This window comes from Hippichthys cyanospilos, chromosome 14 (assembly GCF_059441005.1).
Source record: "Hippichthys cyanospilos isolate Australia breed blue-spotted pipefish chromosome 14, RoL_Hcya_1.0, whole genome shotgun sequence".
Lineage (NCBI taxonomy): Eukaryota > Metazoa > Chordata > Actinopteri > Syngnathiformes > Syngnathidae > Hippichthys > Hippichthys cyanospilos.
The window spans coordinates 6,130,870-6,148,188 of record NC_142382.1 but is presented as its reverse complement, the minus strand read 5'-3'; the positions used below and the strand labels follow the sequence as shown (position 1 = coordinate 6,148,188).

The window sequence follows — 17,319 nt, the reverse complement described above, 5'->3', positions numbered from 1 at the left end:
TTGATTTAGCGGCATCATTGAATTTCCCTCAAATTCCCTGTGAAAGCTGCAAGGGAAATGTGGAGGGAGAGAAGGGAAGGGAAGGGAAGGGAAGGATGGTGTGCATGGAGAGGTTAGAAAGATCCGGTGATGATCCTGAATAGAACCGCTGACACGCTAGAAACAAGCACACACACACACACACACACACACACACACACACACAAAGGGTCATAAATCATAACACCAGCTGATATTTCGAGACACATCTTGCCACACGACGTAAACACATAAATGGGGGGAGGGGAGGGTGTTTATAATTACATACGGCTCAAAAAAGTGAAGGTGCGGCCTTAATGAACAGCTGAGTGTTATAACACTAACACCCTCAATTATGAGGAATAATAAATGCGTCTCTTAACTGAGCAGCTAATAATTCATCATAGTTGGGTTCTGACAAGACAAGCGGCTTGGAAACTTTCTCTCAGGGAAACTTCTCACTACACTGCTTGAAGGTAAGGTCATTCAAAAAATATTTGGATAGGGGAAACTGAATATATATATATATATATATATATATATATATATATATATATATATATATATATATATATATATATATATATATATATATATATATAACCACACACATACATATTCACACATCTACACACACACACACACACATTGTGAGAAAGCGATACACAAGCACACACACAAATTATAAAAACATACACTAACATCCTGCGCATGTCAAAAAATGCAGAACTCTCATTATGATGCAGTCCACTACAATAAGAACAAATGATCTCGTTTTTTTATTTTTAAACTATCTAGATCTTGCAGGTGTACCTAATAGTACACCCGCACACCACAAATTACAGTCTACCAAAATTACCCCTAAATAAATCAAGGCCTCTCTTCAAACACCTTCAATAAAAAGTTATTATAATGATCATGATGCTCGAGGGGATTCGCCGGGGGAGTTTTATCGTGGTGCGCCTAATAAAGTGGTGCACATAAAAGTAGACAAGTGGCATGAAAAGACGCCTAGCATTACCTGTATATGTTCTATTTCGAAAAAAAAAAACGAGTGCACATACTCAACAGTATCTGACCTGGTGGCAGCTGTATTGCAACGCACTTTTAGTGATGTGTTGGAAGAGGGTGCACAGTGTGCAACAAGTGAAAAGTCTCTCTCCTCTCTCACTCGCTTTCCCCTGCTTGTAGCCATGATGATTAGATATGGCTCCCAACAGGCCCTGGGAGCGCTAATCAAATAGGAAATGTAAGGCTAGACGGAATCGCATAGCAACATGATGCTGGATGAAATGGTGCGCCGTTTTGTTGACTCGACAATGTTGATTTGGGGCCCTGGAATACTCTCAAACTGGACTGAAAGCACTTTTTTTTTGGAAAAATAAATCAACGCCAGTTCTCCCGCACCTTCATTTTTTCATCAAATAAGATTCAATATTCAAATACGATGTTGACAATGGGAAACACATCTTTATATATGAGCACCAGGCATGTCTGTTTTGTAAAATTATCATTATTACCTTCATGAAGTTTCTAAATCAGTGGTTTAGGCGCGATAGGGGGTACGTAATATTTTAAAAGGGTTTCTGCAGGTATAAGCATATCTAAACTAATGCATTCTTAATGCCGTGCCAGGAAAAATAGATTTATTTTCAAATTAAGAGCAAATTAGTTGGAACATGAACCAACTTATTGCTAAATTGTGTTACAATTACAAAACATCACACACAGATTATATATATATATATATATATATATATATATATATATATATATATATATATATATATATATATATATATATATATATATATATATATATATATATATATATATATATATATATATATATATATATATATATATAATATAATCAACCTGAATGCTCACATGTAAAATTGACAAAAGATAAAAATAAAGGGCCTTTTCAACCATACAGTTTCACAAACATAAATCAACATTTTCCAAACAACCACTGTCTCAATTTTTATGAACACTCGGGACCAGTAAACGTCTGTATTTTAAGGTTAGTCATGATGGAGACACTTTGTAGTGCCAAGAAGATCTATTTTTTTTTAGGTGGTGCAGTGTGTAAAATGCTGAGAAACCACTTCAATAAAGACCGAAAAGTTGAGGAAAAAAAGTAGACTGACATCATAACCTCCCCTCTGTGCATACAGTACATACTGTAGCGTTTTTTTTTTCAGTGCGTTTCGTCCCCCGGACATGCAGACCCTGGCTGTACTATTGCAACACTTGAGTGGAACTCCAAGTGAGCTCACCGTGTCTTAACCAGTTCCCTGCCTGTTGCAGAAAATCCAATGTAAACACCCCCCACCCCTCCCTCTCCTCCTCTATTTTCCCCCTCTTTTTTTCCAGCCATGCAGCGTCAAGATAAGCAAGAGCGTAACCTCCATGGGAACTCCTATCTACCTCCCCGAGGAAGGATCTCCAAAACAAAGCAGCGAGAACCCCGCCAGGTCCTAGAAAGTAACACCGCATGGAGAATATTCAAACCAGATTAGTTGTGTTTTAATTTAACGTATCGCGGCAGACAAGAGCGGAAAAAAATCATTACGACACGAGAGCATGCTTTTTTTTTAGGATTCCTCAAAAGGGGAGGGGTTAAATCCTGGGTGGGCTTCACCGATGGAGACAGTCACCAAATCAAGCATCCGCCTTTCTCGCTTAATCCAATCACGACCAAGACAATTGCACTCAAGTGTAAACACAAAGTGCGCCTTCTTGTGATGCTCTCAGGTATGTAAAAAAAAAAAAAAGAAAAGGGTGTCTCATCTCCACTAAAACCAACTTTCACCACATGAGACGCTGGCGCCCAGGGAGGGCAACGCCGATTAAAAATGCAAAGCGGAGAAAAGTGGACGTAAGAGAGCCTGTGGAGCTCATTAGCATATCAAGCTATCTTATCTCCTGGAAAACTGGGGATTGACAATTAATTGGGGAATAGTCCAATGATTAATTTATTAAAACGATATACGAGTAGGCCTGCAATGGATTAACGTGTGCTTTCCGAAAAAAAAGTTTACGTTGATGTTTATTTGCATTATAATCGCCTTTTAATCAAATTAGCGGTCATAAAAAAGATGACCAGCGTCACAACACTGCAATAAATGGTCTCAAAGTTTAAATACATGACAAGTAAAATGGCAACAACATTTTTCCGGATACAACTTTACAATACTGGTTTATTAAATGCTTATAAACGTTAAAAAACAATGTAATAAATGCTTTAAAAAATACAAAACATGACAGTTAACCAGTAAAGTGCAGATTCACGTTTTAATGACATCATTCTTTTGATCGCATTGAAATTAGCTTGTAACATATTGGGAAACTCTGGCGCAATTTATGAATTATTAATTAGCCATTTTGAACGAACGTGATCGCAAGTTTTAACGTGATTGATAAGCACTGAATTATTATTTTTTTTAGCAAGTTTATGATTGGGCCACAGAACTTATTCAATCCATGAGAAGATGTCATTTGAAACTAAGTTTTAAACAATTAAAAAGGCACCCTAGAACGACATTTGGAATGAATAATTCAATAACACCGAGTGAGAGTTCACTGTTTATTGCTACATGCAATTTATCCACTTGATGTCATGTAAAATCAACTTATTGTAGATACGTGTAAGAAATATAATTAACAAGGCGTGGTATGATGACAATCAGAATTAATAAATCATTCGGGTTAAAAGTGGATACACTATTTGGCAAGATGATGCCAAGGCCACACTAGCTATATTCGGCGAGTTCATGTCATTTGAAAACTCATATTTATTGCAAATAAGGGTACGCAATATGATAATTAAAGAGAAGTTTTACAATAACATCTTCAAGTCATAAATCAGCTCCCTAAAAATGGTGGTCTCACTATTTGGCAAGTCGCTCGTGTTCTAATCTTAGCGATTATTCTTTACTTTAAAACGTGCAGTAAGAAAACAACGGCGTGCTTTAAAAAGGGACACAGTATTGCCAAACTTGACCAACGTGAATACAACACGAAAGTGCACCTCAGTTTGCGTGTGTATGTGCAAGTGCGCGCGCGCGCGTGTGTGTGTGTGTGTGTGTGTGTGTAAGGCCTGAAGCCCAAGCCGACAGATGCAGCACAGTAGTGACTTTACATAATCTGCTTCGCATTGAGCAAGTGACTTGATCGCAAGCAAAACATTACTTCTATTAAATTACCTCACGTGTACGTAGTGATGATAATGATAATAATAATAATAATACAGAAAAAAACGCCTGATTTAAACCAGCTTAGCTTTCTGTACCTAAAGGTGTTTATAATTGAATTCAGCAATAAGGAGCCTCCAGTCATAAAAAGAAGAGGCGGGGGAAAGGAAAAGGGAGGGGGGGGGGTTGCACACTGCATTGTAAAAAAAAAAAAAAAAGTAATCAATAGGAAACAATTAAACACATTAACATCAGCAGCAAAGGGAGGGAGAGAAGGATGTCTCTAGGAGGGATGCATCATATGCAATGTGAACTTGACATTGATGCTTAAAGCTTCACGTTGCAATAGGCGAGCACACACACATTTGTACACACACACACACACACTCAAACACAACCTCCGTGCACCTCTGCGGAGACAATCCACAGCAGCTTTGCAACACTCCCACAAGCTCCTCGCGTGGAAAGCCCCCTTTCTCTTTTTTTTCTTTCTTTTTTTTTTTAATAGTGGCCTAAAGCTAAGGCTTAGCGGCTAACACGTAATTGTCTCTCCATGGTGCGCGCTCACACAGACACACAAAAACACGCGCATTACGCACGCATGAGCGAAGCCAATCAAAAGACTTAAAACAATAACTAAAACTATTGTAGCGCGTTTAGCTTTTGACCCCACCGGCACATCCCGGCTGAAGAAACAACATTTAAGACTCAATATCTTGGCCAAACTATTAAAAGAATTCAGAGCTGACGAGCAGTTGGCGGAGGAGGCAACAAAACGCTGCGTTCACCGACAAATGATTTAAAAATATAGATTTATGTACACCACCAACAAAGCATTTTTTTTTTCAAATCTTGTATCCAACAAGCAACGTCGACGCTGCGTGAAAAACTAAGAAGCACTTTCGTCACACCAAACAATTCAAACACACGCAAGTAGAAAAATGTTGCGTTCACTTACATGATCGGCGAGGTTCGTCGACGAGCCGGAAAGCTCTTCATGGTCGGATTTGGAACTTCCATCCCGCTCGTCGATCACTAAATCTATTGGCATTTTTCCTTTCAAACAGCTGATGTACCGATGGCAGAAATTGTCGCAAAGCTCGTGCACCTTAAAAAAAAAAAAGAACAATCACCTGATTTCATTTATTTGTTTTCAGGATACTATTCCAATTAGGAAACAAAAAACAATAGGCAAGCTGTTGCCGTGTTTTTTTCTGATTATTCCCCCGAGACATGCAGCAACAAGTTGAAGCGGAACAAGCGCGAGCAAATAAAAAAAGAAAACAAATAAAGATAAAAATCTTCATCTAAAATCCAAATAAAGTGCAGGAGCGTATTAAGTGGCAGCGGCTGAAAGCAGATACGTGCTTGCGGATCAATAACGTGCGCCAAAGAGGCTTAATTGAGCACCAATTGTTACTTGAGCAGCTTAAATAGCCCGCCTGCATTAAATATGACAATTTATTCCTAAACACCGCAGTGTTCTCATTCTCATGCAAGACAAAAAACAAAATTACCTTTTCTAATTCCAAGAGGTGAAACCGTAATACTTGTATGGCTTGTATCATCTGAAACACAAGCGTCAGAAAATTGAAGAATATGACAATGCTCGCAAGCAATTGATATGAAACTTTAGAGCGATTTGACATAATTTTCTTAAATTATTGCACACCCCAAAGTGGACTTACCAAATTGTCCAACTCTGGATTTGATGAAAATAAAGGTTTTTCTGCTCGGACCTAAAATAAAATAAAAAAGTTATATCAACGTGACCGTATTTTTATTTTATTATTTAATCTTATTTGTGTTGGCTGTGGACCTGTTTGGCGAACACGGCGATGTCCTCATTGAAGGAGTCCGAGGAGCAGACGTCCCCCCCGGCCACGCCGGGCTCCCTAGGCGTGCACGTAGCCAGTTCGCACTTCTCGAAGACCAGAGCGAGCAGCGGGAAGAGGGGATGCCTGCACAGGGGCGAGCAAAGGCGGCTTGAGCACTGCGCCGAGTGCCGGTAACTCCGGAGCATGCAAGCATGCAAACCCCCCCCAAAATTTGATGAACCTTTTTGTTTTTTAACTCCCTCCAAAAAACACTCTACACGATTCTAAAAAGCCCGCATGGTAATATTTCACTTTTATTAGGATAAGCTGCTTTTAAGCACATTTTTAACCTCTCATTGATCCGCATGGCGGAGACTGACGTTTTCTTAAGTGCACCGTGACAAGCGTGAGAAGTGCAACACAAAAAGGTGAAACACACGCACACACACACGGCAGAGAGAATTAAGGGGGTGACTCTTACTTTTTATTTTATTTGTCAAGCACCGAGGACGTTTTGTAAACTGAACGCGGCGCTGACAGTGGGAAATGTGGGAAACGTTTTTAAATGATGATAAATACAAAATGAGCAATTCCGGCTCGGTGAAAAAAGTCCCTTTAGTTGAATTGCATATTCTTATTTTAAGGAGGATCATTTTGAAGTAAAAAAAAAAAAATACTAATATTTTTTTTTTTTAAAAAAGGAAACGTGGGTACCAGTGCATTACATTTACATGCACGGTGCACATTTAAGCCTTTGCATTACTTTTAAAAAATCTAATAAATTAAAACAATTGTATGGATTGAAGCTTGCAAAACGCCTTAATTTGTTGTGAACAAGCTAGGCTTTTGCGTTATTATTTTTTTCACATTTCAAGAAAATTTTACTTTTTGGTGACTTGTGCAAAAAAGTGTTTAAATCCCGTAAAGGTAAAGAAAGTGCTCGCTCGACAAAAATTCCCCCAAAAAGCATGCCGAGCTCACCCATAAATCTGGTCCTTGTCCCTCTTGAGGACGTCGTTGACGGCCGAGCCCATACTGGTGGGCATGACGTTGGGGTGCGGAGCGTGAGCTCCGTAGTGCTGGCTGGCGTGCAGCGGCGGTCCGTGGTTGAGGTGGTGGACCTGCGGGAGCGGCCGGGGGGCGTGCGGGTCCCCGTACATGGACGCCGATACGCCGTCCATGCCCCCGTAATGGGCCAGCTCGTCGTACTGCGGGAGCGGACGCAACGGGGGACAAGTTAGCGCCGGGCGAAGGGACTTTTGGGCGCTTTTCCGACCGACTTTGGTGGCGTTGGTATTGAAGCGTATACTTACCCTTTGCGCCATCAGGCTGCAATAAACTCCTTAATATGCCGATTTATTTTCTGTGCAATTTTAGTATCCCTCTCGTCAGCGTAGAGAAAAAAAAATCCCAGCTCTCTTTTGTCTCCTTTTTTCAACTTTTTGTTTTGTTTGGGCGAGATCTCCTATTCGCCGATGGTCGCATCGGGTTGTCCTCCAAGGGAAAATATATATTTTTTAAAAAAGTGTCAAAAAGGTGTAAAAAATAATAACACGGTGGATGGTTTACGATTGGCCCATCAAGGAGCGGTGCGTAAAGTCAACTGTCGCGTCGATCATGGCTTTTTGCCACTCCGGCTGTCAATCAAAGCCAGAGGTTGTCAAGGTAATGAATGAATGACGCTCGGCGATGATGTTCAAGTTTTCTCTCTCTCTCTCTCCCCCTCTCTCTCTCCCCCGCTCCCTCTCTCTTCTTCTTGTTGTCTTTTTTCGGGTGCCTTGCGCTTTAGTCCGGTGTCCTCCCCCCAGTAAAGTCCTCTCCGCTGTCTCTCCTTTAAAAGTCTCTTTCGCCCCACTGTGGACTTTTTTTGCACAAGCGGACGGCGAGGGAGGAGGGTTAGAAAAAAAAAAGATGGGGGGGAGAGTGAAAGAAAAGCAAAGTCTGTCCGGGCAGGTCCGCTGCTGGGTCGCCGTGCGGCTTGGTAGCTGGCTGCAGAGTGAATGAGTGTTGTCAGCTTGGCGGCCGGCTCGCGTCCTCCGAACACACCGAGTGAGTGAGCGCACCGAGCGCGCCGAGCGGTGGGCGAGCGCAATGACGGATCCCGGAAGTGGCGTTCTGGCCCCAGCCAGTGGTGGAGCGCCAAGGCAAGGCGAACGGCTCTCCCACGCGAGAGAGACCAGAGACCCACTCTTCCTCCTAGTGTGTGTGTGTGTACTGTGTGGAATAGTAGGCAAGCCGCCTCCTCCTCCTTCGCTTCCTCCTCCTCCTCCTCCTCCTCCTCTTCTTCTTCTACCCCAGCCTCCCACCTTCCAAAACTCTCTCCCCACCCACCCAAAATACTTTTGGGATCCACGTTTGGACAGTAACGCAACACCGCACACTTCTGCAACATACAACTCTTACTATACTGTGTGTGTGTACTGTATGTGTGTGCGCATATGGGGGGGAAGGTTATGTGTAGTGTATAGTTGTTTGTGTGTGCATATATATATATATATATATATATATATATATATATATATATATATATATATATATATATATATATATATATATATATATATATATATATATATATATATACAAACAACTATACACAAGCACACAAATATATATATACACAAACACATATTTGCCACATATTTACATATACACACATACTGTATACAGTATATATGTACACAAAAAGATGCACTATACATCTCTCTCTTTATGTACATAAATTATATAAATAATATGTGCATGCATATGCATTCTTATTTGGTCAAAGTGAAATCTCAACATGCATGCATTAGGTTCCAAAGTCTAAGTACTCACAGAAGAGCTTTATTTTTTTTTTAATAATTCACAACACTATCCTAATATTGCTTACATTAATCTGTAATTCACCCAATTACAGAATGAGGGTAAAGTGTTTTTGTCTGCTACAAAGCAGCAGTAGTTTTCCCATGGTGATGACTTCTTTGTTGCCGTTAGGGTACCAGTAAATAAAGCCAAAAAGTAAGTTAAGATTTACAGTAAAACTGCTGCTGAGAGCAATGCGGTTTCAAAACGTTCAAAACTGATGGTGAACTGTTGTAAATGAGTGAAGATCCTAATATTACAATGTAGTACGCATAGCAACAGCAAAGATGTAAACCTTCACATCCTGATGCTAACAAGTAGTAAAAATATCACTAGTATGGCTGTGACTATTCCTTATGTAAAAATGTAAATCAAAGGGATGTGATATCAATCATTTTGATGTTAAAACTCCAGCATGTGCATCATTCACTTTTTCCATGTAGTGACTTCTTCAAACCGGGCCAATAAGATGATGGTGAATCTGAGGCTGAAATGTTGTAAACAGCAATAAACACGGCACATTTTTCCACTTGTAGTAACTTCCTTTAAAATACGGCCAATGAGGATGATTCTCATGTTCAGATGGAATCAACAGACAACAACATGGCCGCCGACGTCGCCGGCGGCGCTCTCGTTTTTCCTCCAACATGATGACTTTTATTTTGATGACTTTTCAATTACTGGTCCTGAATTCTTTTTACACTTTAAAGACATTACTTAATTGATATCAAAACTTGGCCAATTGCAGCTCGCCCGTTTTCTAGATTTGTTCACTAAAAGCTGAGCACTGATTGGTTGATACCTAAGCCCTGGGCAACTATGATGTCACTTTTTTTTTAGCCTGCAGTAAGTGAACTAAAGATAATATAATAAAAAAAATGTTACTTGACTGAGTCTGTTTGTGATCTAGATTTAGGCATTCAAAAAGTAGCTGAAACATTTGCTAAAAAGAAGTGAGTGTCTGGATAAAATATTTTGACTTACAATAGAGACAGATATTGCATTCTAGAGTAATGTCCGATCCCAGTATTGATCCAATATGATATCAGCACGAACAATACGCGCTTCCTTTTTTTTGGTATGAAATTGGAAGTGATATTCCTCAAGCAAAGAGCAAAAGTGAGAAACAGTAAATATATATATATATATATATATATATATATATATATATATATATATATATATATATATATATATATATATATATATATATATAAATGTGGTGGACTTGATTCGGTTTGATTTAATACATACGTCTTTTACGTCAGAACGAATACTCTGATTGGTCTATACACCCCTAAAGTACTACTTGTGTACATCACAATCACACTTTTTGTTTTTTTCAAATCAGCTGTATTGAGAATTGGCAATCTCAAGGGGCTCATATGAGCGCATCTTCGTACTGCTGTAATGCACAAATGTTTTAACTCAACTAACTCTCATGCAAATGAAAACAAATGCAAGTCTCTTTTGTGTGTGCGCGCGCGCGTGTGTATGCTCCTTCGCCTCTCTTGATAGAAATCAGTGCCTGGGAGTATTTGGTCAATTATCAAAGCATGGCCATGCGGGCATCATCAATCACGAGGGGAGATTGAAGCTGAAGAAGAAGAGGAGGAGGAGGACGAGGGGGGAGGAAAGGGGGAGGAGGAGGAGGAGCAAGGAGGGCATCGTTTGCACGTGAAGACCCTCCAGGAGCTCTTTAGGCACGGGGCCACCTCGCTATATGCTCGACTTTTAATATTGGAAGAGGATGATAAGTAACTTGGAAAAAAAAAGGATTCTCGGAGGAGCTAACTGAAAAACAAAAACAAATAAGCGGTTAATAAATGCAAGGTGACAACAGTTACGTTGGCATAAATAGAGGTGGTGAAGTGGTGTGTGTGTGTGTGTGTGGGGGGGGGGGGGGTCGCTGGCGTGGGAAGTGCAAAGGATCGCAAGCAAGGCTTTGACAAACAAACGGCTGCGTGGACATTGCAAGCAGCAATTCCCCGGGAAGGAGCACGCACACGCGCAGAGGGAGCGCGAGAGGAAAGCGAGAAACACAAGCAGCCTGTCCACCCTGCGAGTATCTCCTTCAAAAAAAAAAAAAAAAAATGCACTAATGTTGGATTACGCCGGTAAGTGCAGCTCGTGCTTTGTTGCCATATTTTGCATGCTGTATATGCTGTAAAAATGCAATTTACCAGATTGTAGAAATAAAACAAAATACAAACAATGTATAACACGTCGTGTTTTTTTTTTTGCCACTCGCGTGATTTTTTTTTTTACCCCCCTAGCAGAGTGATGTGAGCAGGCAAAAGAGCGTGTGAAAACAGTGGAGGTTAATTACGCGTGTCCAATGTAAGGCTTCTCCACGCACGCTCACACACTAACACACACACGACACTTGCCACAAAAAAAGTCATTAAATTTGTTTTTAATCATGAGTTTTGTTAAAAACAGAACGGCTAAAAATGTGGATTTTTGTATATACTTTTTTTCTTAACGCAAATATTGCTTTTGGATCACGATTAACCAAACTCGCGTATTAAACATTAAGATAACAAAAAAATAGGGCTTTTATTTTATTATAAAGAGGAGAAACATTTGATGTAAACGTTGCTTTGCAATTGAGTCAAGTATTTAAAAAAATCATATGGAAATGCGCCTTTTTATTAATTTAACAAAAGCGTGCGACTAGTTCACACAAAAGAAACAATCGAAGCTATAGCAGTTTGAATTTTAAAAAACATCCCATTTACAGAGTGTGGGGGCGAAAAAAAAACAGAATAAACCTCTGAGTAATTAAATGCTTTTACAAATTTGATAATCTTTGACTTTTTTTTGAAGTGCACGTATACGATGAAGTAAGAGGCTAAACAATAAGATTTACGCATTTAATCTTAATAATCACTCTATTGTCCGCGCATTATATTTGCCCTCCCACGTCGGACGACTTAATGCGATTTAAAAGTAGTAACAAGAAAAGTCTGCGCAGTTTTAAGGCTATTTCCCCCCAGATCGGTGCTTATAAATAGCGGACGGAACCATCGGACGCCATTAACGGACGGTAACATTTCATCTGCTGGTGTCAAATGGAGGTCACCGGAGGGTCAAAGCTCTCCGTGTCCGTATGGGGACGTGGCCAGCTGCGTTTTGGACTCATCGCACGGGCGTGCGTGGAGGTGCGTGAGGGGGCATGGGAGGAGGAGGGGGGTGGGGGGGGGGGGGGGGGGATCCATTTCAAGAAAAACACGAGTGAGACAATCAAGGCTTAAAGATCGTCAAGACATCCTGAAGAGAAGCTTGACGCAAAAGATCCGCATGGTGAGCATTGAGCAAAAAGCAAACAAACAAACAAAACAACACATTTATTTGCATTAGTTTAGAATTTGATGGTCCAGGAAACGCCACAAATCAGTTAGAAGCATTTCAGTGTGTAATTGTTCAGGTTGTTTGGAGGTTTTGTGCTTTGCGCGTTTGCCAAAAATTGGATTCAAATGAATGGTGAAATTGGAAAATTTCAATGGCGTAATATTTCTAGTAATTCAAATGTACAAGTTGTTCACAGTTCTGCGTTTGGTCCAAAAAATTCTTGAGACAAAATTTCTTCAGTTTTTGAGTTTTCAAATGATTAGAATTCTTCATTTCTTTCAAAACACTATTTTCCACATCATCCCATAATTTTAAACATTTCAATTCACATTTTCATAAAATCAGGCTCCCCATTTCTAATATAAGAAAAACACATCTCATTTGTATTATTTAGCAAGCGATTCAAGTGATTCATCTCGCCCAGATTACAATGTTTCCACTTCATCCAACAATTTTCCACATTTACCAGAAATTCACGTTTACATTTCCATTCAAAGACATCCCATTTAAGTTGATGGAGAAATTGAGCAAATTCATTGATTAGCAAAATGTATTTTTTGTAATTTTCCATATCTTCCTAAATTTCACAATTCCATAAAACTGAACACTTATCACAGCTATAAATGAGAAATGCAGCAAATTCACTTTGATTTTCAAACTATCTTCAGCTCTTCAACTCGCTATTTTCCACATCCTACAACTTTGCTTTGCTTTAAACCCCAATTAATTCTGAAAGGTTTCAGATTAACATCAGATTTCCAACCAATCCAAAATGTCCCAAAGCACTTTTTTTAACTGATCTGGAACGCGTGTATTAATAGAAACATGGATTTTTTTCTTTGCAAATGCAACAAATAAATTGACAAAATCATCACTTGAACTGAATCTAACATTCATATTTTTTTAAAAATATTTTAACATTTTCAATGAAAAGATAATACCCGAACTAGCGAATACATTATTTCTCTTCTCCTCTGCTTCATCTTTTTTTTTTTTATCAGTTTCCCCAACTAATTCTGCTGCGTTTGCGATTTGAATCGTCTGGTTAACAGTACATCTCACTGCAAGTATTTTGCAGCGCACCTGAACTCCAGGCGACCCCCGCCGGTGCAATGTGACGACGTGGTTTCAAAAAAGCCAAATACTTGTAAAAGTTTCGCGACTCACTGTCAATTCTCTCAGCGGCAAAAGCTGCGGTTTGCCCCCCCACTTTCTCGCGGGCAGGCAGCAGAAGCAGGAGGAGGAGCTGCCGGTTGGGCAAAGTTCGGCAGCGCTTTAGCGACACCTAGCGGCAAAGCAGTTCAGCGTATAAACGCTGGCCAGCGACGAGGAGCGAGGCCTTCGAAAACAAATTCATGAAATAAAGGTGAATCGAAAAAAAAACAACTTGACGGATTGTATGCGAAAATAGAGTAAATTCCAGTAGATTGTATTCAAAGTTCAATTAAACGTTAAGTGACAGCCAAGTTAATATAATATTAAAAAACTTCTTATGGTTTTAGCTAATTCTAGCAAAATGTATACACAAAATGTTCGTACATCCTCTGTTTTTTTTAAATTGTTAGTTGTTAATTGAGTCACATATAATTTTAACGTTTAATTTGAGGCAATGAAATAATGATTCATAATGTTACTATTTTATAAATGTTAGAATGTTACATTTTGCCAGATTGAATAAATGTATCAAACTGCACATATCACCACAGTTAAATATAATTAAATACATATACACTCGAAAGCAGTGGGTTTAAAAATGATCGAATTTTGGGTCAAAAAACCTGACGCAATATTTGTAACAACTTGACCCAGATTTCGGACTTGTTTTATTCAAAGTGAAAAAGAAAATGACAAAACAAAACAGAAAGACGGAGTAAATTGACCCTAATATTGGGTTACTCTTTTTTAACTCTACTGTTTTCAGGGTGTAATATAAAGTTTTTTTGAATACACTTTAGAAAAAGACGTTTTTTTTTTGTTTGTTTAGATTTTATACACTGCTAATCTTAAACTGTAGGGTCAAAAATAACCAAACTGTGATTTAAGAAAAGTAATCCACCTGTTGCTTGGAATGTATATTTTTTTTATCAGAATTTATTGGGTTGTTTTGTAAATAAAAACAAAAACTTTTGACACTTACATATAAAGTATAGCAAACATTGGAGTTTCTTTTTTGACCTTTTTTTCCGACCAAACACTTTTCAGAGTGTATTAAGTACTAATATCCTACAATGTAGGTGAGGTGTGTGTGTGTGTGTGTGTGTGTAGTTAAGAGCAGGTCATCAGATTAGAAGTAGTCGTTAACGCTTGCGTAAGTGTGTGTGTCCCACTATGTGTCCAGCAAATGCTGATTTAATGAGATTGTGGCCGTCCCGGAATACCTGATGCTTCTGCAGCGCAGGCGACATAATCCCGCAGCATCGTCACGTGACCCCCAGGCGCCAGACAAGCAGCGCACGTATGACGACAAAATCTAAATAGGAGTGTTATGAAGGGGGGGGGGGGGTGTTGTATGTGCAGCTGGGGAGCAAAAAGTTGCAGGGGTGGCTGAAAGGAGGGAGTGGGGGGGGGGCAGGAGTTAATAGCGGTCACCCTCTTGCTGCGCCTCTGTCGCTCATCATTTATCAGGCTTAAGGGGCTTAAACAGGCAGCAAAGGCCCACCTTTTATTACATATCACCCCCCCCCCCCCCCACACACACACACACACACACACGCCTCACCCCCCCTTGCTTTATCTACATTATAGGAAGTGCGTGGCTGACTTGTTAATACACGTTTGGAAATAGAATCGTTGCTTTTGGCAAAAAAGCAACATTTGGTGCCACTCATGCACATCTTGGGATGGGAGCTTTGCTGTTTTTTTTTTTAAAGCTTGACTCTTCAACTTTATTCTGTTATCGGGCAAGAATGTGATAATTCGCTTTATTTTATTGATATATTTTATTTGGAAATTCAGGGTCCATGAGACCACTTGTGATAAAACAGATTCAATTTAGACTTAATTTGTTGTCATCGTTTCAGATAATACTGGACTGTTTTACTGTATTATTTCATTCATTTGATTTGAGTTCAACGTTCATTTAGTATTTTTTTTTACTTGAGATTTGTCATTTATTTGACTTATTTTCTTGATTTCAAAGTTTTTGATTATTTTACTACACAATTATGTTATTAATACCGTACTTCACTCCCATATATAAGAGCTTTCAAGCAATTTCTAGTATTTAACTAAAGATATTTTTTCCCAAATTAATCAGAATTAATCAACATTTATTTTCTTCTAGCTTGTGACGGATATTTACCTTAGTAAAATCATCGAATAAAAATAAAACTTTGTTTGTTTGTCTTGCTGTCCATGACTCTCCTTAAATATATATATATATATATATATATATATATATATATATATATATACATATATATATATATATATATATATATATATATATATATATATATATATATATATATATATATATATATATATATATATATATATATACACACACACACACACACACACACAAATGATAGGTTGGGTCTCAGGAGAATATATTAAATTTCAGTTTAAATTTACAAAATCCCGCCTACTTGCATTGGCCTACCAGCCAATGAAAACTTTTTTTTTTTTCCATGATTTTTGGAGTAGAGCTAATTTTTGCACAATATTTTTCTTAATATGCTTTTGGGGATCCATTTTTTTTCCCTAATGCATTTATACGGATATCAATTATACACCTTTTTTTTACGACTGGCTTTTGTCCACGGTGAACAATACTGTACAACATTTGCTGATGAAAAAAATAAATATTTCATTTTAATGTCTTATTCCATTTTACCAGCTCTCTACTATTGTACTATATGAAAACTGAATGCATTTCTTCCAATCTTGTCCTCCCGTTGCTCTAATTTGCTGTCCGCGGGGCCATTTTGTGTTCCAACTGCAGGTTGTGAGCTCACAGGCAGTCAGCTTGAACGCAGCTGCACACACACCCACACACACACACACACACACGCACGCTTACACACAGTGACACATTTTGATATTCCAGTCACACAGCAGAGTAAACACTGCTCTCCTATTCAATAACCATCATTGACAAGTCTCCATATATTCGCGCATGAGCCTAAACACATAAATTGTGTGCAAACAAACACCCGAAAAAACCTCATTTCTTGCAATGATTAGTGTTGTTTAAACAAAGTATATTTGCGTATGTATGATGGAGACACTGGAACTCTTTTCCACTTCCTGTTTGGAATAAAATTTGAAAGTGTATTTCCTGTCAGCGCCTTCCTGTAAATACATGGATAACGCGTAATGATAGCATACCAAGAGTACGCTATCATGAATCGCCATGGCAACCGTGAAAAGTCAGCAAAGACTTGGAGAACATTGGGAGTAAAAAAGGGGGAGGGGCCATGGTGATGTGTATTTTTTTTTTAATCCACTGATCATTATCGAACGTTGAAGCGAGCCAGGTGATTATGCGGCCTTGTCAAACGGAGAACGGAATAGGAAAAGCCAAGCGCCGTCTTTTGGAGACGCCTCTTATCCACCAAAGGAGAAGATCTGAGGGCTCGGGGACCCGGGGAGAGGAAACGGCAACGTTCCGCTTCTCCCTCGCTTGGATAAATATCGCCAACGGGAGCGGCGGCGGCGAAGGCAAACATGACGGAGTTGGCGAGGAACACAACATTTATTTGTAGTACACGTGGGGCAGTTTGGCCATAAGTAGACGCTGCTAAGGTCCATGCAGTTATTTTAACAGGCAGGATTTTGTCGCAGTTCATGTTCAGGTCAAAGGTCATGAAGTGTTTGGTGCAGGGGTTCTCAAACTTTTTGCGAAAAATACTATTGGAATCATGAGCAATGTTGATGCTTAAGAGGCCTAAATGCTAATAAAGTCCCTTCATAATTTTGTAAACTGGAGATTAGTGCAACAATTAATTAATCGTCAATTTAATCTTTTTTTTGTTTTGTTTAACAGTGCATGTAGGGGTGATGGGGTGCACCAAAGCGCAGTATTTTTTTTTTTTTTTAAATTTGCCTTAGATTTTTATCAGGATATAATTACCTGTTAATCT

General features: G+C 39.1%; 1 protein-coding gene across 8 annotated transcripts in view; it reads right to left on the bottom strand.

The window, feature by feature from the left end:
- The window catches only part of meis2a (Meis homeobox 2a), a 119,285-nt gene extending 111,051 nt beyond the window's left edge, over positions 1-8,234 (bottom strand). For all 8 annotated transcript variants that reach the window (XM_088432800.1, XM_088432801.1, XM_088432802.1 and 5 more), the window contains exons 1-6: positions 7,348-8,234; positions 7,016-7,242; positions 6,037-6,178; positions 5,906-5,956; positions 5,735-5,785; positions 5,176-5,325 (exon numbers count right to left, since the gene is read on the bottom strand). In XM_088432800.1, coding sequence (XP_088288926.1) covers positions 5,176-5,325; positions 5,735-5,785; positions 5,906-5,956; positions 6,037-6,178; positions 7,016-7,242; positions 7,348-7,359 — 633 coding nt within the window. In that variant the 5' untranslated portion in view covers positions 7,360-8,234. The remainder of the gene's footprint in view (positions 1-5,175; positions 5,326-5,734; positions 5,786-5,905; positions 5,957-6,036; positions 6,179-7,015; positions 7,243-7,347) is intronic.
- Between the last annotated feature and the right edge of the window lie 9,085 nt (positions 8,235-17,319).